The sequence below is a fragment of the Bos grunniens genome, chromosome 20 (assembly GCF_055505025.1).
Source record: "Bos grunniens cultivar Pamir isolate PY7600 chromosome 20, Bosgru_T2T1.0, whole genome shotgun sequence".
NCBI classification, from domain to species: domain Eukaryota; kingdom Metazoa; phylum Chordata; class Mammalia; order Artiodactyla; family Bovidae; genus Bos; species Bos grunniens.
The window spans coordinates 31,953,726-31,977,452 of NC_141184.1; the positions used below are offsets into that span (position 1 = coordinate 31,953,726).

Genomic DNA, 23,727 nt, shown 5'->3' on the forward strand with positions numbered 1-23,727 from the left:
TCCTCTGACTCCCAAATCAGTGAGATTGCTCCATGTGAAAAATATGCCATCACCCCCAACCTGGCTGTGTCTCTCTGACATGAGTTATCTGGTGGTTAAAAATAAATTGGTCCTCTCATACTGAATGACCATCTCCAAAAATCAAGTAAAACATTTTTTCAATTACAAAGCCTAAAACCCAGGCCTCCTGTTTTCTCATTTCTCAAAATTCTTATTAATATCTGTCAATCAATGGAGATATTTTTGAAGGAAACCAGATCTTTCTGAAAGCTAATATTTAAGTTCCATGAACCTAAGAGTCATGCTAGATCAAAAAAAAAGAAGATAAATATTAATATGTAAACATCTCATGAGAAACGCTGGACACCCAGTCTTCAGTTTCTGTAATGAAAACAGAAATGAGATTCAAAGTCAAGTCTCCAAAGAAGAGGCGGGTAACGTCTCTACACGGCATTTGTGTGGACCATGAGCCAAGTAATTGACCTGATAATAAACAGAACATCCAGGCACTCATCTCCCATCACAGCTGATGGTCATTTCTCTCCTGCACAATGCCTGGACCATAGGGAAGAAGTGATTCATGATCACTGCTTCTTGAACTACTGATTCTTCAGGTCTCTCTCCCACTTTCAGTCTATCAAGCTGGGGAGTCACAAAATGAACCTGATGAACTGAAAAGTAAGCAGAAAGACAAAAAGGGAGAGAAGGGAGGGAAAGAAATGCTCATGTTTATAAGCCTGTAACATAAAGCATTAATAGTGATGAAAGGACTCTCCCACCAGCCAGGGGCCCCACTCCAAAGTCTCATATCTGAGTAAGCATGGGTCTTATCAGGCAACCCCCAAAGGTCAGGGGTCATGGAGAATTCCTCAGCCTGGGAGCAGAGTCAGGAGATACACAGAACATTTCTGTCCCTCCCCCTGGCAAGGAATAACAGACTCTGACACACAGGCATCCTGCAACTCAAATGCGTGCTTTCTGCATATGAGCCACCAAGTTCCGCATGGTGAAGCAGGCAAGAAGCCACGCTGAGGAAGTTTTCCCACACAGCTCTGCCAACGGGTTTCATTCCTCAGCTCCAGCACCCCAGGCTTCAGCTGCGGTCCAAGAACACGAAGGCAGAAACAGTTACATTTTTTGGTTGTAGAGCAAAGAATCACTAGGACTTTTCATCTGGGCCAAGAACTCAACGGCACTTGAGGGAGTAAGTGATGTAGTATAAAGCACTTCTTCTCAGTAGACACACCATCATAAAGCAGAGATTCTTAAACACCACTAACCTCATTTGTAGCATTCACATAGCAAAATGCAAGGAACACTTAATTTTCACATTTTTGAACATTCAGTCAGTTCAGTCACTCAGTCGTGTCCAACTCTGCAACCCAATGGACTGCAGCAGGCCAGTCCTCCCTGTCCATCACCAATTCCTGGAGCTTACTCAAACTCATGTCCATTGAGTCGGTGATGCCATCCAATCATCTCATCCTCTGTCATCCCCTTCTCTTCTTGCTTTCAATCTTTCCCAGCATCAGGGTCTTTTCAAATGAGTCAGCTCTTCGCATCATGTGGCCAAAGTATTGGAGTTTCAGCTTCAGCTGAAACTGAACCTTCAGTTTTTCCAATGAACAGCCTGGACTGATCTCCTTTAGGATGGACTGGTTGGATCTCCTTGCAGTCCAAGGGACTCTCAAGAGTCTTCTCCAATAACACAATTCAAAAGCATCAATTCTTTGGCGATCAGCTTTCTTTATAGTCAAACTCTCACATCCATACATGACTACTAGAAAAACCATAGCTTTGACTAGACAGAACTTTGTTGGCAAAGTAATGTCTTTGAACATTAGAACCTAACAAAATTTAAATTGTTAAAATTACTGTAACAGCACTTTCTAGCAAAAAAGCTGATACCTGGCTGGTTAGAAGCTGGAAAACAATTCCAAAGTTTCATACTGTCCTGCATCCAAAGATTGAATTTCTTTTCAGAGTATCTTTTCCATTTGTTCTAGGGACAAAGATTAAAATCCTTTCACTTCGATGTGAAGATGGCTAAACAAAGAATGAAAAGGATGCCTTCAAACGCAGCTCGTGGGTTACTTATCTCAGCAGAAATATTTCACTGTTTTGGGTGTCTTTACAGAGCCATGTTTTTTCTCTGCACATATTGACAGGAACTGACCCTTCATGGAATTGTTTCTTCATGAGAAGACCCCTCCCTTGTGTTCCAGCTTAAGCTGTTGTTCACTGGAGGTTAGAAGCAAAGACTCCAGAGTTTCAGGCAATAAGACAGGCTTGTTCTTCACCTTGAATCAAAGGGGAGACTGGGAAAGGCACTCAGTCAGGACTTACTGTAGCTCAGTTGAAAAAGATCTGTTTCTAATGCACACAGCCCCCAACTCTCCACACTGTTATTTGAAACTGAACACCTCAGGCTTTGGGAAACATGCTGAAGATGAATGGGTGTGTTCTCCTGTGACTGTCACCTGAAGTCTGCAGAGTTAAGTCCTATGGGAGAAGGGCTCTGGAACTACTGGAGAGAACATGTTTGTGCACATTGCAAGAGAGGTCGATTGCAAGAGAGGCAGATGAAATGTTAACAGATGCCCCCTCGAGACAAATGAATTTAAAAGTCACCTCATCTAAAGCTAAGTACAAAAAGATGCTCCTCTTTGGCCAAAGGGATTATAAAAAGACCCCTCTTCCTCCTAGAGCCAGGACATGGTTTAGCTGGAAGAGCCTGAGCTAGGTTCCAGCCCTGAGTCCCCTAGATGGGGTATCTTTTAGGGTTTGTAACACAAACTGCCTGATGGGACCCTATAGCGCTTTTATGTTGGGAATTTCCCTGAAGACACTAGATATTCTTTGAAAAAGAATATCTATTCTCTTCTTTTCTATTCTTTGAAAGAAACTTCTAGAAAGAAGAACTAGAAACAAAGATGGGGAAAAGTCTCCCTTTCTCAGAGGCCTCATGACTGGGGCCTAGGCCTCAGAAGAAAACTATGTTTCAGTGCATCCCTTACCCTGGAGACTGGTGTTGGGTGGTTCGTGTGTGTGTGTGTATGTGTGTGTGTGTGTGTGTATTCATCACTCAGTCATGTTCAACTCTTTGCAACCCCATGGGCCATAGCCTGCCTGGCTCCTTTGTCTATGGAATTCTCCAGGCAAGAATACTGGAGTGGGTAGTCATTCCCTTCTCCAGGACATCTTCCCAATCCATGGATCAAACCCAATTCTCCCACACTGCAGGCAGATTCTTTACTGTCCGGGCCACCAGGGAAGTCCAGGGCAATTCTTGCTACACAGCAAAAGGCCAAGGGCTTGATTAGAGATTCTCTTGAAGCTCAGCCTAGGCTCAAAGCACAACCAAGGTGAGCAGAGGTTTTAGGTTATTATTTGTTTTGTACTTTCCTTCCTTTTGCATGCAAACCTTTAAAGAAATCTTGCTGAAAAGTCTGGAAAGATTCCACATGCCGAGGAGCAACTAAGCCCATGTGCCAAAACTACTGAGCCCACACTCTAGAGTTCAAGAACTGCAACTACTGAGCCCAGGCTTCCCAAGAAGAGAAGCCACTGCAGTGACAAGTCCACCCACCACAATGAAGAGTAGCCCCTGCTCAATGCAGCTAGAAAAAATCTGCACAACGAAGCAGTGATAATCCAGCACAGCCAATAAATATATAAATAAAAATTATAGTATGGACTCTGATATGTTTTGCAGAACTAAGGAAAAGCCTGAATGAGAATAGCAAAGTTGACCGCAGTATCCACTTGCCAAAGTCAACATGATGGTGGCAGTCACCACACCACCATCACTTATAGAGTGATGGACCCAGGAGGGCCTTGTAGCAGAGGCAACATCACCTTGCCATGATGGGGAGCCAGAGCCCTGGGAACCCACAAGAAGGGGCACAGGGACCATTTAAGCAGATTGAATTCTGGAATTCAACAAGTGGCATTAAACCATTGCCTGGGTAGGTAAGGATCTATAATCTCATTGTGAAGCCACAGGCTGGAAAGGTCTGCAGAAACCTGGAGCAGTATAAAGATGAAATAATGAAATGAACACTTTCACTCATTCAACTACTATTTACTGAGTGCTTATTATGAAACATAGCTTAACATGTGTGAACAAGACAGGGTGAGGGAAAGAAAAGTTAAGCAGAAAAGAGAAGAAAATATCAGGTACTGTAGGTTACCTACATTATCTGGGTTACCTAGGCAATGTGATAGAATATTGAAGGAGTGTAGACTTTAGACTGTGCAGTCAGGAAAGACCACACGCTGGGATCTGAAAGATAAGAAGGAGCAGCTATGTAGAAAACTGAGAGAAGAGTGTTCTATGGAGACAGGAAACTGTCCATGCAAAGACAATAAGGCCAGAGTGGGCATGATACTTTGAAAAACAGAGAGAAAGTAAGGAAAGTGGGGTAGGGGGAGAAGAAGAGGAAAAAGGAAGGAAGGAGGAAGGGAGGGAGTGAGGGAAGGAAGGAGGGAAGGAAGAAAAGAAAGAAAATGAACCTTTAACTAAGTCTCACACTTTATACAAAAATTAACTCAAAATGGATCATGAATTTAAATATAAAATGTAAACATAGGGGGGCTTCCCTAGTGGCTCAGACAGTAAAGAATCTACCTGCAGTATAGGAGACTCAGGTTCAATCCTTGGGTCAGGAAGATGCCCTGGAAAAGTGAATGGCAATCCACTCCAGTATCCTTGCCTGGAGAATTCCATAGGGTGGCAAAGAGTCAGACACGGCTGAGCAATGAACAGTTTTACTTTCACTTTTCAAAACCTAAGGAAAGGATGGAGGCAGGAATGAAATAAGTGTGTCTGAAACAGCAACGTGAGTGATAGTTGTGATGATAATCTCGGGCATCTTGACTTGCCAATCCTGTCTGTGATACTGGATAGTAATTTTGCAAGATGTTACCGTTGGTGGTGGGCAGCGGCAGGGGAGTGGGGAAAGGGTACATGGGACTTCTCTGTCAGTTCAGTTCAGTTCAGTTAGTCGTGTCCAACTCTGCAACCCCTGGACCACGGCGTGCCAGGCCTCCCTGTCCATCACCAACTCCTGGAGTCTACTCAAACTCACGTCCATTGAGTCAGTGATGCTATCCAACCATCTCATTTTCTGTCATCCCCTTATCCTCCTGCCCTCAATCTTTCCCAGCATCAGGGTCTTTTCAAATTAGTCAGCTCTGTGCATCAGGTGGCCCAAGTATTGGAGTTCCAGCTTCAACATCAGTCCTTCCAATGAACACTTAGGACTGATCTTCTTCAAGGGACTCTCAAGAGTATTCTCCAACACCACAGGTCAAAACCATCAGTTCTTCAGCACTCAGCTTTGTTTATAGTCCAATTTCACATCCATACATGACTACTGGAAAAAGCACAGCCTTGACTAGATGGACCTTTGTTGGCAAAGTAATGTCTCTGCTTTTTAATATTCTCTGTAGTGGTTCTTATAACACCAAATGAATCTACAACTATCTCAAGATAAAAAGTTTAACTTTAAAAAAACTAAAAATAATACCTTCTCATAATTTTAACTCATAGTTGAGGTCAAAACAAGACAGGAAATCTCAATATGTCCAAATGGAAAGGGAAAGAGAGTTAACTGGGAGTTGAAGCTGAATAACCCTATTATTCAGATTAGGAATCAGCATTTAACTCTCTAGCAGCGGCTGGAGTTGAAGCTAGGGTTTAAGATGGAGCCAAGAACTGTTTTCACCTTAATAAGAACTGAGAAATACTGTACCTGACTGTGAATAAAAATCAAAAGTATTTGTTTACTGACTCCAGTATGCAGTCCAGATCATGGTGCCTAGCTCAAGCCCTTGATGGAAGTGGGGTACCCCATGAAGAGACAGAATCCCAATCCTGCATCATGCATAAGTGTGGAGCCTAACACTCTGCACTGTCCTCCCAGTCCAGAAAACTAAACTGAAAGATGAACAACAAAGTAGCCTGCAACAAATCCTATAGGGCCCTTGCAAAGTTGCAAAGTGAAGTCGCTCAGTGGTAGCCGACTCTTTGTGACCTCATAGACTATAGCCTGGAAGGCTCCTCCATCCATGGCATTCTCCAGGCAAGAATACTGGAGTGAGTTGCCATTTCCTTCTCCAGGGGATCTTCCCGACCCAAGGATCAAACCCAGGTCACCGGAATTGAAGGCAGACTCTTTACCGTCTGAACCACCCTTGGCAACTGCAAATCCAAAACCACCCCAAGGTTCTCACAGGTAACACCTCCCATTGAGGATGAATTCCTAATCTAATTGATTAAAGAATACAGTTTCTCCACCAAAGAACACAGAATTAAACAAATCAACTAAACTGTTCAAATGAAACAAGTTCCATAACTTCAAAGTTAGACAAGCGTTGAGGGCAAATAGAGGGTGAAAATGGGGAAGACGATAGAGGGAGAGTCGCTGAGTCAGGACGTGGGCTGACCTGATCTGCAAGCAGCCTCCGAGAGGATGGGCACCAGGGTCGTGTGAGAAGATACTAACTGCAGGAAGGAGGTCATCTCCATCTTGTCATGGGTGACCTTTCTTGGGGCTTCAGTTTGCAACCAGCTGAGTCTTCTCTAAGGCAGACTAAAGGAACCTCAAATTATAGACAACTCCAAGGGAACACAGCCCCTAACATTAGGACTACCACATCTGAAGCAAAGAATAAGCCAGCCCTGAGCCATAAGAATGAGAAGCAGATGTCCTGCTCCACAAAAGAGGGTTTCCTGCATCAGAAAGCCTTCCCAAATGCCACCTCTGTCCTCAGGAGTGCGGGGAGGCTTAGAGCTGGCAGATCCTAAGCCAGTCATCCTGCGAATCTGAGTGTGGGGTCATCCCTAGGTGAAAGGGAAGAGAAATACCCTGGAGATCAGCCCCCAGACAACTGGTCAAAAAAATCAGACACAAGTCCAACCACTAACTTTTGACTAGATCCACTGTAGGTGAGTGTTGTTGAACAATGGTGCATAAGCAACTGAACCCGAAGCCAGCCAGCTTGTGTGCTCACCAAAGAAACTCATTTGGCTTTTGGTGCCTTTTTTTTATAACCATCCACTAATTGTCCGATTATGTGTCAAAAGCTCTTAAACAATCCCAGTGGATTGGTTCTCCTGGAAAACTCATTCAATGATTTGAATCTCAAATTTCCCATCACCTTAGCTGCCACGTAAGTCTATGAGTTCACATTGCTTCTTTGTGCTCATGTGTTTAACATGAATCTGAATCTGAAAAGACCCACATGGTGGTTCTCATAGCTCCCTGGGGCCATTAAAAATTGCAAAGCTCCTCTTCTATTCCCAAGTTTAATTCTAAACTATATACAACTTCCTCTAGAGAAAACAAGGCGAAATTAGGGAGCAATTGAAGGCAATGGTCCTCAATCCTGGCTGCACACTAGAATCCTGGGGAGAGCAGCTACTTTACAGCAATATTGGCTAGTACTGCTAATTAACACCCACTCACACTAATTCAGTGGTTGGCAACACCTAAGGTACATCAGACTCTCCTAAAGAGCTTTTAAAAACACTGATCTGGGCCCCACTCTCCTCTGACTAGTCAAATCAGAGAATCTGGGAGATGGGGTTGGGCATAGGTAATTTTTTAAAGCTTCTTAATTATTTACTATATAGCACAGGGAACTATATTTAATACCTTGTAAGAATCTAAACAAAAAATAATCTGAAAAATATACATATATAAAACAGAATCATTCTGCCGGACACCTGAAACTAACACAGTATTGTAAATCAATTATACTTCAATCCAAAAAAAAGAAGCTCCTTAATTGATCCTAATGATCCGCCTGGGTTAAGAATGACTGCCGTAGCCCAGCAGTGACTGCCTAGCTCACTCATACTTTAGTGAGCATCAGAGTCTCCTGAAGAGTTCATTAAATCAAAATTTCAGGTATTTCACTGGTGGTCCAGTGATTAAGAATCTACCTTCCAATGCAGGAGATGTGGGATCCCTGGTCAGAAAACTGAGGTCCCACAAGCTGCAGGGCAAGTAAGCCTACGCGCGGCAACTGAAGAAGCCCATGAGCTGCAATGAAGACCCAGCACAGCCAAATAAATCAATTATTCAATAAAGCAGATAAGAGAGATCAAAAGTAGATCCATGGTTCCTGAGGAGGAGTGGAGATGGGAGGATTGGAGAATGACTGCTAACAGTTTCTTTGGGGGCTAATGAGAATGTTCTAAGATTGATTGTAGTGATGACTGCACAACCCTCTGAATATATTTAAAGTCATTGGATTATACACATTAAGTGGTAAATTCTAAGTATGTGAATTATATCTCAATAAAGCTTCAAGGGCTTCCCCAGTGGCTTAAGTGGTAAAGAATCCACCTGCCAATGCAGGATTCCCGGGTAGGGAAGCTCCCCTGGAGGAGAAAAAGGCAACTCACTCCAGTGTTCATGCCTGAAAAGTCCCATGGACAGAGGAGACTGGTGGGCTACAGTCCATGGGGTCACAAAAGAGTGGGACAAACTGAGCAACTGAGCACAAACACACACACACACACACACACATACACACACAAAGTTGTTAAAACACACTCATATAGGTTTCTGCCCTCCCACAGAGATTCTGATGCAGTGGGTGTGAAGCGGAGAAATCTCAGGAGATACTGATTCTGTGAGGTCATAGACCAAACGGCTCTAGGGCACAGAAAGGCAATGGTATTTAAACTTTCTAAAATTTCATGAGCACAATAATGGTTTAGGAATGGTTAATTGCTATGTGTGGGTTCCACACGAGTATTTCCTGGAGCAGTGTGGCCTTTGCATGCTTGTCTTGTGGATCACTTCACTCTTATGCGCCTGTCTTCCTAGAACAAAGGCTCTTTCTTCTGTTACTCTGGGAAGATCAGGTGACACTGAGGCTTCCAGGGTTGTGTCATAGAAATGAGAGCAGGGAGCACAGGGAAAACATCATATGAACCTAGAGGAAACTGAGAAGATGAGGACCACGAAGCCAGGAGATATCCTGCAGTTCACCCGAGCGATGAATGAGGCCTAGGGAGACGAAGAGGGCATAATTTATTGTGCTGTTTATGATCCAATTAAGGGGAAATGATACACGGCTATATATGAAAATCTAGATATACTAAAAAACGGCAAAGCAAGACTTTCTACTTTCTGTACAAAACAATTCATCCCCAGAGGTCCTTCAGAAAGTTGAACTTTCTCAAGACATTTACACTGATGCAGTGTTTTATGGGGTTTCCCAGATGGCTCAGTGCTAAAGAATCTACCTGCCAACGCAGGAGATGCAGTTTCAATCCCTGGGTCAGGAAGATCCCCTGGTGACGGAAATGGAAACTCTCTCCAGTATTTTCACCTGGGAAATCCCACGCACAGAGGAACCTGGTCAACTACAGTCCATGGGGTCCCAAAAGAATTGGGCATGACAACAATGTTTTATGTTAATCTTCCCACAGTTTTCTAGCAAAGCCAACTCAAACAGGTACAGGATAAACAAACTTAAATTATGAAGAACAAGATTCCCAAGAAACAGGCAGTAAGGATGGAAAATCTGAAATAAGCGCCTCCTATAGGAATGCAAATGCCACTCAGAAGTTTATGCAAAAACCAGTTCTGGCACAGTGCCAAGGCAGATGCCCTAGGCTCTGCCAACAACTGGCTCCAGGACTCCAGCACCTCTCCTCCTGCATTCGGGCCCTAAGCACACTTGATTGGTACTGACCCCTGACTCCTACTCTAGTGTGACAAAAACCTCAACATCATTCTTAGGCACTGTTTGCCAGGCCGCTGCCAGAGGGGCAGTCACTGCTGTCACTGCTAGAAGTACAGGGGAACAAAGGGGCCACTTTTTTTTTAAAGTTTAAATTTTGAAAAACAAACTTGGTCACATTTTGAGATGTAGCACAGAACACCTGAAAGACGTAGGCTGAAATTAAAAACAGCACAATAAAGATATTCAACATCTCCAAACTTCATCATCTGTTAAAATATAACCAAAATGGTGGTGAGGTGGGTAATGCTGTAAAGAGGACAATAAGCTTATAAACCACACATTCAGGTGCTTGGTATATTAGAAACATAAATAATAATAGCAGCCAATATTCATTATGTCCATTATTTACCAGATACTCTTCTAAGATTTATATATATATATATATATATATATTTATTTATATATACAAATGCATTTAATACTCACAGTCCTGTATTACAGAGATTAACATACTTTTCTTGCAAAGCACAAACAGCAAATATTTGGGGCCTCATAGTCCCACACAGTCCCTATCCTGACCACTCAGCTCTGCTGTTGTAAGTCAAAAGCACGGGCATATCTGTGTTTCAATAAAACTTTATTTATAAAAACAAAAGGTGGCCTAGGTTTGGCCCATGGGCCGTAGTTTACCAACCCCTGCTTTGTGAGTTGGGGGCTATTATTATCTCCGTTCCACAGAGGAGAAAGCAGAGGCACAGCCCAAGGGTCCGTGTGCAGTCTGACTATAAACTAGCCAGAATTGATGCTTGATGCTTTTGAACTGTGGTGTTGGCAAAGATTCTTGAGAGTCCCTTGGACAGCAAGGAGATCCAACCAATCCATCCTAAAGGAAATCAGTCCTGAATATTCATTAGAAGGAGCAATGCTGAAGCTGAAACTCCAATAATTTGGCCACCTGATGCTGGGAAAGATTGAAGGCGGGAGAAGGGGATGACAGAAGATGAGATGGTTGGATGGCATCACCCACCCAATGCACATAAGTTTGAGTAAACTCCGGGAGTTGGTGATGGACAGGGAGGCCTGGCATGCTGCAGTCCATGGGGTCGCAAAGAGTTAGACATGACTGAGCAACTGAACTGAACTGAACTGAGAATCAACAATGAGCTCATAGCAGCTCACCATCTTTTTTTTTTCTGGCTGTGCCAAAAGATATACAAGATCTTAGTTCCCTGAGCAGTGATCAAACCTGGGCCCCCTGCACTGGGAGTTCGAATTCTTAACCACTGGACCACCAGGGAAGTCCCTCACCATCCTTACTATATGCCTCACACCCAGTGCAGGTCCAGGTTTTCCTAACTCCAAAGGGGCTAGCCAGCCAACCAGTCACCAACACCCTCAGAGCTGCCCCAGAGGTTGAAGACTCAACTCTGATCCACCACCACTTCTTGCTCTGATATTCTTGGTTGAACTTCTCCCTGGACCCTCAATTCCGTTATTCTCTCCATTCCATCCAAATGGATTGACTTTTAATTGTATGCACTTTCTCTCCAGCCTGTTTGGGAACCTGGATCATGCATATCACAAGTGCTCAACTCATATGTGTTGAATGTGTGTGTGAATCTGTCTACAGTGGGTTCTCCAGGCCATGACAGCCAGGGACTGAGGGCAGAGAAGAAAGAGGACTCACCAGTCCATGGCAGGTGCTGAGGGCTGCAGTCCCGACCCTGGTGCCCTGCTGCAGAACTGTGCCCCTGAGATGGCAGGGGGGCCCCGAGGAAGCCTCCATCTTCACATGGGAGAGATTCCCGTATCTCCTCTCCACGATGTAGTTTTTGGAAAGTAATCCCTGATTGACCGTCAGGTTAAAGAACAAGTCCTTCTCATGGTGTGAAATTCTATAGTACACTCGGCCCTCTGGATCATCCAAATCTCTCTTTCTCCTGCCATTGGAGACAGAATGGTGCAAGCCGTAAGACAGAAAACGCCCGCTCGCGTCGACTCGGACAGGAGCCACCACGTGGTATTCTGGCAGGGCCTTGATAAAATGCTCTGGGGGCAAAAAGGAAACACAGAATAAGACGAAGAGATCCTTTCAACATGTACACACTGCTATGTTTAAAACGTATAACCAACAAAGTCCTACTGTAAATCACTGGAACTCACCTCAGTGTTATATGCAGCCTGGAAGGGAGGGGTGTTTGGGGAGAATGGATACACGTATATGTATGGCTGGGTCCCTTTGCTGTCCACCTAAACTATCACAACATTGTTAATCGGCTCTCCTCCAATATAAAATAACCAGTTAAAAAAAAGAGAGAGAGACTAAGAGATCCCTGCTGAATCGATGGTTAAGACAAATACACTCCTGTTTGAACTTGGATTTTAGCTTGCTGATTTCAAAATTATACTGTTGACCTGAAGTTTAGAGATCGTTTCCATGGCATGAACTCCATCCCCATCAAGTTCCCTAAACAACTCAGATCGACCTAGGGCTCTCTCACAGATGACAGGCAACTGTCTGAGCTGACATCAAGACATAGCTCTGGATGTCAGATGTTTCACCTGAGACAAACTAAGACCAGAATTAATGCATGAGGAATATGGTTAGGAAAGTGGCGAGATCAGTATGGCGAACAGGAACATTTCAGGTCTAGAGTTCATTCATACAAATCACAGAGCTTCACCGTTGATCATAAGGAATGTAAATGCCTCTAAAATTTTCGTTTAAGTCAGGTTGAAGGAAAAATGCAAAAGCACAGTAAACCCATCAAGTAGACCCTGAAAAACCTTGCATAGTTACAGCATAAGTGTTCTGTAATGTGACAATGAGTACGTAAAAGAACTTGGATGTTTCTTTTTTATTTTTATAAAATATACAAAATAAAATCGTAGGTGAACATATTAGATTCAGAAGCATGGGGTCAAAATATAAAAATTTCCACTTTTTTATTGGGGCATAGTTGCATTCCAATGTTGCGTTAGTTTCTGCTGTAAAGCGAAGTGAATCAGCTGTATGTATATACATGATGTGGTACATACATATACAATGGAAAATTACTCAGCCATAAGACGGAACAAAACTATGCCATTTGCAGAGATGTGCATGGATCGAGAGAAGCAAATCAAAAATAGAAAAATAAATATTGTTTATTAACACATATATGTGGAGTCTAGAAAACTGCCACTTCAAAAATGCAAGACATGAACACGTCTTCCTTTCTTCCACACATCAGAATGAACACATCTTTTGATTTCCTTAAATTGAAATCCCTACCACTGCCTCTTCACTTTCCTATTTGATAAAAACAAGAAATCTATTATATCTAGTGGAGAGTAAGCAGCAGGTTCCACATTACAGACTACCTAAGCAAGCCATTAACCACTTGAGCTGATAAACTACTCTTTTGCTTCAGGCCAAAAAAAAAAGTGGCGGTGGGGGGTGGTGTGGGCGGGGGAGGAAGAAGAAAACAAAGGAGGGAGGGAGAGGGACTAGGAGAGAGACAAAGGGGAAAAAATTTTACTTTTCTGTTTCCACCCTCCAGCTGTACCCCTGCACTTTGTAACTTGCATTACTTTTTCAACTTATTTTCCCCAGCTAAAATGTCTTTTGCACTATCAAAATCTTATATTTAACATAATCTTATGCCTTTTTAGCTTTCCTGGTGGCTCAGTGGTAAAGAACCCACTTGCAATGCACAAGATGCAGATTCAATCCCTGGGTGGGGAATATCCCCTGGAGAAGGAAATGGCAACCCACTCCACTATTCTTGCCTGGGAAATTCCATGGACAGAGGAACCTGGCGGACTACAGTCCATGGGGTCACAAAAGAATTGGACACAACTGAGCAACAACAACAATAACAACATGGTTTTGTTTTTTTTTTAATCTGGCCTCACCCCATGGCATGTGGGAACTTAGTTCCCTGACTAGGGATTGAACCCATGCCCCCTGATTGGAAAGCAGAGTCTTAACCTCTGGACCACCAAGGAAGTCCCAGCTTATGCTTATTTTTTAAAGTTTCAACTCAAATCCTCCCTCTTCTTTCTCCTAAAGTCCTTAAAGTTCTCTCTCTGTTCTGAACTGCCATGTCATCATTTTCTGTAGCTCCCAGAACAGCCTGATTCTACAGAGCCATTTGTTTATTATATTGCTGCTGCTAAGTCGCTTCAGTCATGTCCGACTCTGTGCGACCCCATAGACGGAAGCCCACCAGGCTCCCCCGTCCCTGGGATTCTCTAGGCAAGAACACTGGAGTGGGCCGCCATTTCCTTCTCCAATGCGTGAAAGGGAAAAGTGAAAGTGAAGTCACTCAGTCGTGTCCGACTCTTAGCGACCCCATGGACTGCAGCCTTCCAGGCTCCACCATCCATGGGATTTTCCAGGCAAGAGTACTGGAGTGGGGTGCCATTGCCTTCTCCATTGTTTATTATATTACTGATTCCCAAACCCTTTAGAGGTCAGAATCTTGCATATCACAAGTGCCCAACTCATCTGTGTGCATGTAACACTGAACATATTTGTAGCTGACTATTCAAAAAAACCTGATTTAATGGGATACAACTATAAAAGAGCTTTTTTTTTTTTTTTTTTTGCAGAAAACTCTCTTCAAACATACTTGTAGTTCATCTGTGCCTTGGATAAGTAAAATAAGAGAAAGATAAATACCATATGATCTTACTTATATATGGAACCTAAAAAACAGAGCAAATGAACAAACATAACAAAACGGAACAGACACACAGATACAGAGACAGAACAGGTGGTTGCCAGTGGGGAAGAGGGAAGGGGATGACTGAAACAGATGAGGGAGAGTAAAAGGTACAAACTTCCAGTTACCAAATGAGTCATGGGGAAGAAATACACAGTGTGGGGAATATAGGCAATAATACTGTCATATCTTTGTACAGTGACAGATGGTAACTAGACCCACCAGTGATCATTTTGAAATGTATAGAAATATCACTGAATCACTACGTTATGTACCTGAAACTAACAGAGGTCAATTATACTTCAAAAAAAGAAGGAAAGAAAGAAAGAAGGAAACATGAGACAGAGAACAGCTTTCACTCCTAGGTACTAACAAAGTCTCAGTTTTTAAGAGTAAAAACTCTAGACTCCTTGCTTCTGACTGCAGTGACTAAGAGCACCAGAGCACAGAGCAACACAAACAAACCTTAACAACAATCCTCAGTGAAAAGTAAGAATAAAAACAACTTAATACAGAGCCATTTACATTCAGGGAAAATACATGCAAAAACCGTAGTACAAAGTTTCCCAGGCCAGGACATACACAACAAAAAAAAACACATATGGAACCCATTAAAACAGTTTTCTATGCAGAGGACTGAGAGTGGAGAATGGGGACCAAAAGGCATAAATAAACAAAACAAGAAAGGCATTTTGCACAAATTAATAATGTGAATGTACCATGAACTAGGAGTCAGATTGACTCAGGCCTCTGTACTTCCCATCTCCAAGGAATATGTGGGCCTCGTAAGAATCAGAACTTCACTGCCCTTTCACATTCAGATCTCAGGAAAGGAATGGCCAGGTTGGCTGAGGATGGATGTAGCTCTAGTATTTCCCTCCTGTTGCTCTCTTCTTCTATGATTCCGTAATATCTCTGGTTCCCCCAGGGTTGGTGCAGTGGAGAGCAGAATGGAGTAGAAAAAGTCTTATTCAACTGAGTACAACCATCACCTTGCAACGGTACCCCTGTATGCTGATTCCTCTCAAGAGAAGCTTATGTACCTTCGAGGACCTGTCTCTAAAGATACATCCAAAGAATTAAACACGGCAGGTATAAAATAAAAGACTAACTTGCCTGAACCCCAGCGCCTATTGCCCAAAGAATAGAAAAGCAAATACATTTGCAGTTTTTGACCTAGTTGTTTTTGATCTACTGGGTTTTCTTAAGAGAGTCAGCATAAGCTGGCTGTGTAATAATATAATGATTACAATTATAGTAACCATTTAATGAACACTTGCTATAACTGTGCATGTGAGTGTGTTCAGTTGTATCCAATTCTTTGAGACCCCATGCATTGTAGCCCACAAGGCTCCTCTGTCCATGGGATTTTCCAGGCAAGAATGCTGGAGTGGGTTGCCATTTCCTCCTCCAGGGGATCTTCCTGACCCAAGGATCAAACCCACATCTCCTGCACTGCAAGCAGATGCTTTACACTGAGCCACCAGGGAAGCATTTGCTACAATAGTGCTCATTTAATCCGCACAAGACTCTGTGTCACAGATTCAGTTACTATCATTTCATAAAAAAAGAAACAGAATCTAAGAGAGGTCACAGAACCAATATGCAACAAACTTAGATTAAAATCTTGAGATTCCTATTTCAAAATCATGTTCTTAGCCTCCACACTTCGTGTACATAAGCAGTTGCACTTGGCAGAGGGTACAGAGAGTAGAGGCGAGAACATTGCCCCCGAGCACGATGCTGCTGCTGCTACTGCTAAGTCATATCAGTCTGTGCGACCCCATAGACGGTGATGATCTGACAAGAAAAGAACTGGCTGACTTCTTTGAGAGGCCTCAAGTCACTCAGCAGTAAATGGAGAAAATAACTGCTCTTTATCTGGTGAAGTAAGGGGAGATAAAATCACCTTCACCCTTGATTTTACTGCAAAGGAGGTGGCTAAGCCACAGCAGCCAATACATGTGGACGGAATTAGGAGGCTACTTAATGGAGTGTGTTTTATGTGGGCAGTCCAACTGCACTAGCCTCATCTATACAATGGGCATAAAAATAATAGCATCTTAGGGTGGTTGTGGGGCTTCCCTGGTGGCTCAGATGGTAAAGAATCTACCTGCAATGGGGAAGACCTGGGTTCGATCCCTGGGTTGGGAAGATCCCCTGGAGAAGGAAATGGCAACCCACTTCAGTATTCTTGCCTGGAGAATCCCCATGGACAGAAGAGCCTGGTGGGCTACAGTCCATGGGGTCGCAAAGAGTCAGACACAACTGGGTGACTAAGCACAGCACACAGGGTGGTTGTGACAATCAGGGCTGGTGCACTGAGATGACCCAGAGAGATGGTAGGGGAAGGGAGATGGGAGGGGGTGTACACCCGTGGCAGATTCATGTTGATGTATGGCAAAACCAATACAATATTGTAAAGAAATTAGCCTCCAATGAAAATAAATAAATTTATATTAAAATAATAATAAAAATAAAAGCAAATATATATATATACACACACATAATAGATTTAGAACAGTGCTTAACAGATAATGCTCACTATCTAAATACTAGCTACTCACTCTTGGTATTAAATATAGAGACTTGGCTACTAGTGACCCCTGCGGCCTTAAATATATGTAAGCTCCAAGCAGAGATGGGGAGAGGCCCAAGCTCATCTTGGCTTCCTCTCAGTGGGCGTTTAGTTTGGAGGAGTAGTTAGCTATTGTCCTGGCCAATAGAAAGCAGAGCTCAGAAGGGATATGACAAAGATGGAGAAACAAGATGTCAAGGAATAAGAATAACTCCTACTTTTTTTTTTTTTTTTTACCAATTCTATTATCAAACATGACATTTAGAGTATACCAAGAATCCCAGGGACGGGGGAACCTGGTGGGCTGCCGTCTATGGGGTCGCACAGAGTCGGACACGACTGACGCGACTTAGCAGCAGCAGCAGCAGCAACTTGGTTTCCTCTAATCCTCACAATTGTCTGGGTTATTACTGACAGTGTTCCTTGTCTGAGCCTTCATTCCCACCTCTATAAAAGGCAATAAAGAGGAGTAAGGATTCAGGCTGGGGCAACCTGAACCCAGAGCACACCCTCCTAACTTCTGCCCTCACTACTTCTCAAGGGTCTACCAGTGAGAGCCAGAAGTCAAGAGGGGGGGCATCAACCAGGCTGTGGGTGGGACTAACACACACCGTAATCACAGCACAGTCTGCACTAGGATTGGTGGGTGTAAAACACAAGCCACAAATACTTTGATTTGCCTTGTTTAAGATTAGATTTGAAACCCTAGGCCACAAGTTTAGATGATACTTCACGAGAAACTTTGGGGAAAGCCTGTTGCTATAAGCACTTTTGAAAATACAAACTGCCAACCGACCTTTTACCCTCTCTCAGAAAGGAGAGAGGCGAGAAATTATTGACCTGCCAGATTTTGTAAAATTTAAGTTAAATCTATACTTATTCTTTATATTTATTTCTATATGAGAGAACAATTGAATTTCTAAGACTCCTTCCTACAAAGGGCAATGATATCACTACCTGTAATAGTAGGAAGTTTATTTTCATAATTCTCTTCCATGTGTTATTGTAACCTTTCAATTGTATTTTTATTAAGGAAAACTACATGCATGGAAAGGTTGTGGAGAATCGTACTGATTCAAAACTTTGACTCAAAGTTGTAAAATACACCAGAAGAAATTGAGTTTGCTCACCAGCCCTACGTTAACTAACCCACAGACAGTAAATGCTGATGAGAATGGAGACAAATCCCATACCAAAACTGTGAAGGCTCTTCTTACGTTAAGATCTGAAATCATTTCCTCTTTACAGAAGTTATCTTTTGCAAATGGCATAAGCATATGATCATGACATTGGTCTTGAAACACACTGTAGCTCTCCCTCGGTTCTGCACAAGCCCATGCAGGGGATGGGCTTCATGGAGTTGCCAGCAGCAAAAGAGATCATGGAAGGACCCGTGACCTGTAAACAGTATAAGGTGTATGAACCTGAGGGGAGATTGCCAGCTGCAGAAGAGAGGCAGTATGTTGTGCACAAGATTAATATTTCCTATAGTTCTGATGTTGAAGCTAAAACTCCAGTACTTTGGTCACCTGATGCGAAGAGCTGACTCACTAGAAAAGACCCTGATGCTGGGAAAGATTGAGGGCAGGAGGAGAAGAGGACGACAGAGGATGAGATGATTGGATGGCATCACCGACTCAATGGACATGGGTTTGGGTAAACTCCGGGGGTTGGTGATGGACAAGGGAGGCCTGGCGTGCTGCGGTTCATGGGGCCACAAAGAGTCAGATGTGACTGAGCGACTGAACTGAACTGAATGGTTCTGATACTAGGTTGGGAGCCTTGTGGAAGTCATCACACACTCGTGTATATCACCACTGAGCACTGAGGCAAGAATATTAGGCAGAGATTGTCCAATCTACCTGTTTGTAGTCCTAGAAAGTATTGGATTCATCTCCATGGTCCTTTCTACTTCCCTTGTGGTACAGTAGACAGGAAACTGCCTGCTAAGGCAGGGGACACAGGAAGCTCCCACTAAGCCCATATGCCACAACCACTGATCCTGTGCTCTGGAGCCTGCGAGCCATAACTACTGAAGCTCCTGTGCCCTAGAGCTTGTGCTTCTCAACAGGAGAAGCCACTGCAAGGAGAAGCCCATGCACGTCAACAAAGAGTAGTCCCCGTTCGCAGCAAGTAGAGAAAGCCCAGGCAGTAAAAGAGTCCCAGTGCAGCCAAAAATAAATAAATAAACAAAATTATTTTAAAAACAATAATGTTGACTCTCCTGCCCTGCCCCTGAGAACTAGAAGGAACGTTAATAGTCATCAAGGTTCTGAGTCTGCCTCCCACTGCGGGACCCTGTGTGATGCCCCTCAACCTGCTGCTGGAGTGGCAGTTAGCAGGTACTCAATAAATGCATGTTGACTGACTGGCCAACCAGACCTCCCATTTCTCATCTGCAGAAATAAAAAGGATGACAGACATGATATCTGAAGTAATTTCCAAGTTTAAAAGTTCCGAACTTGGGTGCAATTGAAAAATGTTGTCAGAGTGGAAATGGAACTCTTTATAGAGTTTGAGTAATTGTGAAGCAGCAGGCAGTAAGGCAAAGCTCTAGTCTTCTTATTTCCAGAAAGCTTTAAAGATTTCCTTTTCAGTGCAAATCAAATTTACACTGAGGTATCACCTCACATGGGTTGGAATGATCATCATTAAAATATACAAATAACAAATGCTGGAGAGGATGTGGAGGAAAAAGGAACCTTCCTACACTGCTGCTGCGAATGTAAATTGGTGCAGCCACTACGGAAAACAGTCTGGAGGTTCCTCAAAAAACTAAAAATAGAGTTGCCATATGATCCAGCAATGCCACTCCTGGGGATATATCCAGACAAAAGTCTGAAAAGATACATGCACCCTATGTTCATAGTAATTACTCACAAGACATGGAGACAACCTACATGTCCATTGACAGATGAATGGATAAAGAAGATGCGGTATACAGATACAATGGAATATTGCACGCATGTGTGCTTAGTTGCTTGGTCGCAACCGACTCTTTGTGACCCCATGGACTGTAGCCCTCCAGGCTCCTCTGTCCATGGGATTTTCCAGCCAAGAATACTGGAGTGGGTTGCCATTTCCTCCTCCATGGTGTCTTCCTGACCCAGGGATAGAACCCGAATCTCCTGGGTCTCCTGCATCACAGACAGATTCTTTACCACTGAGCCATGGGGAAGCCCACATATATACAATGGAATATTACTCAGCCATAAAAAAGAACGAACTAATACCATTTGTGGAGAAGGCAATGGCACCCCACTCCAGCACTCTTGCCTGGAAAATCCCATGGATGGAGGAGCCTGGTGGGCTGCAGTCCATGGGGTCGCAGAGAGTCGGACACTACTGAGTGACTTCACTTTCACTTTTCCCTTTCCTGCATTGGAGAAGGAAATGGCAACCCACTCCAATGTTCTTGCCTGGAGAATCCCAGGGATGGGGGAGCCTGGTGGGCTGCCGTCTATGGGGTCGCACAGAGTCGGACACGACTGACGCGACTTAGCAGCAGCAGCAGCAATACCATTTGTAGCAACATGAATGGACCTGGAGCGTATCATACTAAGTGAAGTAAGTCAGAAAACAAATATCATCTGGAAGCACTTATAGGTGGAATCTGGGCTTCCCATGTGGCTCAGTAGTAAAGAATCCACCCACCAATGTGGGAGATAAGGGTTCGATCCCTAGGTCAGGAAGACGCCCTGGAGGAGGAAAGGGCAGCTCACTCCGGTATTCTTGCCTGTATATACTGCCATATATAGAGTAGCCTGGCAGTCTACAGTCTATGGGGTCACAAAGAGTTGGACAAACTGAGCAACTGAGCACTCACGCACATATGTGGAATCTAAAATATGACACAAATCAGTCTATCTATGAAGCAGAAACAGACTCACAGACATAGAGAACAGACCCCAAAGAGGAATAGGGGGTGGATGGATTAGGAATTTGGGATTAGCAGATGTAAATTATTATATATAGAATGAATAAACAACAAGGTCTTACTGTATAGGACAGTGAGCTGTATTCAATATCCTGTGATAAACCATAATGGAAAAGAATGTGGAATTGAATCACTTAGCTATACAGCAGAAACTAACACAACATGCAAATCAACTATACTTCAATTAAATAAATTTTTTAAAAAAGAATTTCCTTTTCTATCTAATTTACCTTCATTCTTATTCTCTCACTTATCTCCCTCTTTCTCTCTCTCTCTAAGTTCTAAAAGGAAATGTGCTTAACCATGTCTCCTTTGCACCAGATGGGGATTACTTGTAAATCCACCAGTGAGTTGACTGAGAACAAATATTTTGGTGAAAAGACTTTTAAAAATCTGAATTTTTTCCTGGTTTTATTTTATTTTAAGCTATTACAAAATAATGGTTATATTCCCCTGTGCTGTACAATATACCCTTGAAGTTTACTTATTTGATATATAGTAGTTTGTATCTCTTAACCTCTATCCTTGTCTTGCCCTACCCTCTTCTCTCTCCCCATTGGTAACCACTAATTTATACTCTATATTTGTGAGTCTGTTTCTGTTTTGTTATATTCAATCATTTTATTTTTTAGATTCCACATATAAGTGATATCATATGATGTTTGTCTGTGTCTGACTTATTTCACTAAGCAAAATGTCCTCTAGGTCCATCCACATTGTTGCAAATGGCAAAACTTGATTCTTTTTATGGCTGAGTAGTATTCCATTGTATCTATGTACCACATCTTTATCCATTCACCTACTGATGGACACTTAGGTTTCTTCCATATCTCGGCTGTTATAAACAGTGTTGCTATGAACATTGGGATACACGTATCTTTTTGAATTAGTGTTTTCATTCCCTTCCAGTATTTTCCCAGGAGTGGAATTCCTAGATCATAACGTAGTTCTATTTTTATTGTTTTGAGAAATCTCCATACTGTTTTCCAGAGTGGCTGTACCAATTTATGTTACTACTAACAGAGATCAGCCCTGGCTGTTCCTTGGAAGGAATGATGCTAAAGTTGAAACTCCAGTACTTTGGCCACCTCATGCGAAGAGTTGACTCATTGGAAAAGACTCAGATGCTGGGAGGGATTGGGGACAGGAGGAGAAGGGGACGACAGAGGATGAGATGGCTGGATGGCATCACCTACTCGATGGATGTGAGTTTGAGTGAACTCCGGGAGTTGGTGATGGACAGGGAGGCCTGGCGTGCTGCGATTCATGGGGTCACAAAGAGTCAGACATGACTGAGCGACTGAACTGAACTGAACAAGGATTCCCTTTTCTCCACATTCTCACCAACGTTTATGACTTGCTGACTTTATGATGATAGCTATCCTGAAAGGTGTGAGGTGACGTCTCATCACAGTTTTGGTGTGCATTTCTCTGATGATCTGTGATGTTGAGCATCTTTTTATGTGCCTGTTGGCCATCTTTCTTAGAAAAAACATATATTCAAGTCTTCTGCCCATTTTTTGGTTGTTTGCTTTTTTTATATAGAGAGTAATATTTATATGTATATATATTTGGATTTTAACCCCTTATCAGTTACAGCATTTGCAAGTATTTTCTCTCATTCAGTCGATTGTCTTTCATTTTGTTGATGCCTTCCTTTGCTGTGCAAAAGCTTTTAAGTTTAATCAGGTCTCATTTGTTTGCTTTTGCTTTTGTTTCTTTTGCCTTAGGAGACATATCTGAAAAAATATTTCTATGGTTTATGTCAAAGAGTGTTCTGCCTATGTTCTTTTCTAGAAGTTGAATGGTTTCAAATCTGACATTTAGGTCTTCAACTAAAATCGAAAAAAATTTTGGAAATTATTTTTAATATCTATGCATCACCAATAAGCTCAGAGTACTGTACAGCTCTTTTTTGGTATCAACGCCTCTCAGCACACAACCCTAAAGGTGACTTATCTCTTGCATTCCAGAGAGGAGAAAGCAAGTCCCAGTGGAGTCTGCTCCACACTAAGCTGAATTCACTTACAAAGAAGATGTGGAGCAAGCAGAGCTGAAAACCAGCCCAGGAGAATGTGTGGTTTTGAACCAAACCATCTCCAAATGCCCTGGGAAGTGCTTGCAAGCTTTGTTTGTGCTGCCAGCAAAAGAGACTTTTCATAAAAGGGCTGTTTTTCAAAGAACAACAAATGCTGCTATTTTAAACTTGGGGGTGGGAGATCTATCTGGACCTGGACCGTTTACACAAGCGAGTGCTGGCTGACTGACATCTCACCCCAGTGTCTGCAGCTCTGGCTTCCAAGGAAAGCAAAGGGTCCCGCTTCTGATGGCTCTGGGAGTCAGCATATGAGCTCTCCAGCTGTAGTTGAACTTTGCAACGTAGGCAGAAATCCTCAACAAGGTCAGGCTGGTGATGTTTACCACCCAAGTGGTCTTGGAGATTAAAGGGGGCCAGGAAGCTATAGAAGACTTGAGCACAGTCCGCAGACACAGGACTTAATGGACACTAACCCCCATGCTCTGTGTGTGTGTTTGTGTGTGTGTGTGTGTGTATGTTGTCCCTATTATTGCTCTAGGACAATGCTGCTTGACTGTAAGAAGCCAGCCGCTGGAGTCAGGCTACCTGGGTTTACAGCCTCACTTCACCATAGCTAAGCTCATAAACTCCCCAGGTTTCAGCTTCCTTGTGTGTAAAGCAGAGGTGGTAACAAAGGTGCCTGCACCCAGGAGGCTGTTGTCAGCAGTCAAGAGGCTGACACACCAGAGTGCTCCCACATCCAACCACACCAGCCATG

General features: G+C 43.1%; 1 protein-coding gene across 2 annotated transcripts in view; it reads right to left on the reverse strand.

The window, feature by feature from the left end:
- The window catches only part of ADAMTS12 (ADAM metallopeptidase with thrombospondin type 1 motif 12), a 395,312-nt gene that overhangs the window by 370,269 nt on the left and 1,316 nt on the right, over positions 1-23,727 (reverse strand). Inside the window, exon 2 of one of the 2 annotated variants that reach the window (XM_086361321.1) lies at positions 11,396-11,757. In XM_086361321.1, coding sequence (XP_086217447.1) covers positions 11,396-11,757 — 362 coding nt within the window. Of the gene's footprint in view, positions 1-11,395; positions 11,758-23,727 lie in introns of those variants that run through there. The other variant, XM_086361330.1, reaches the window with a different exon arrangement.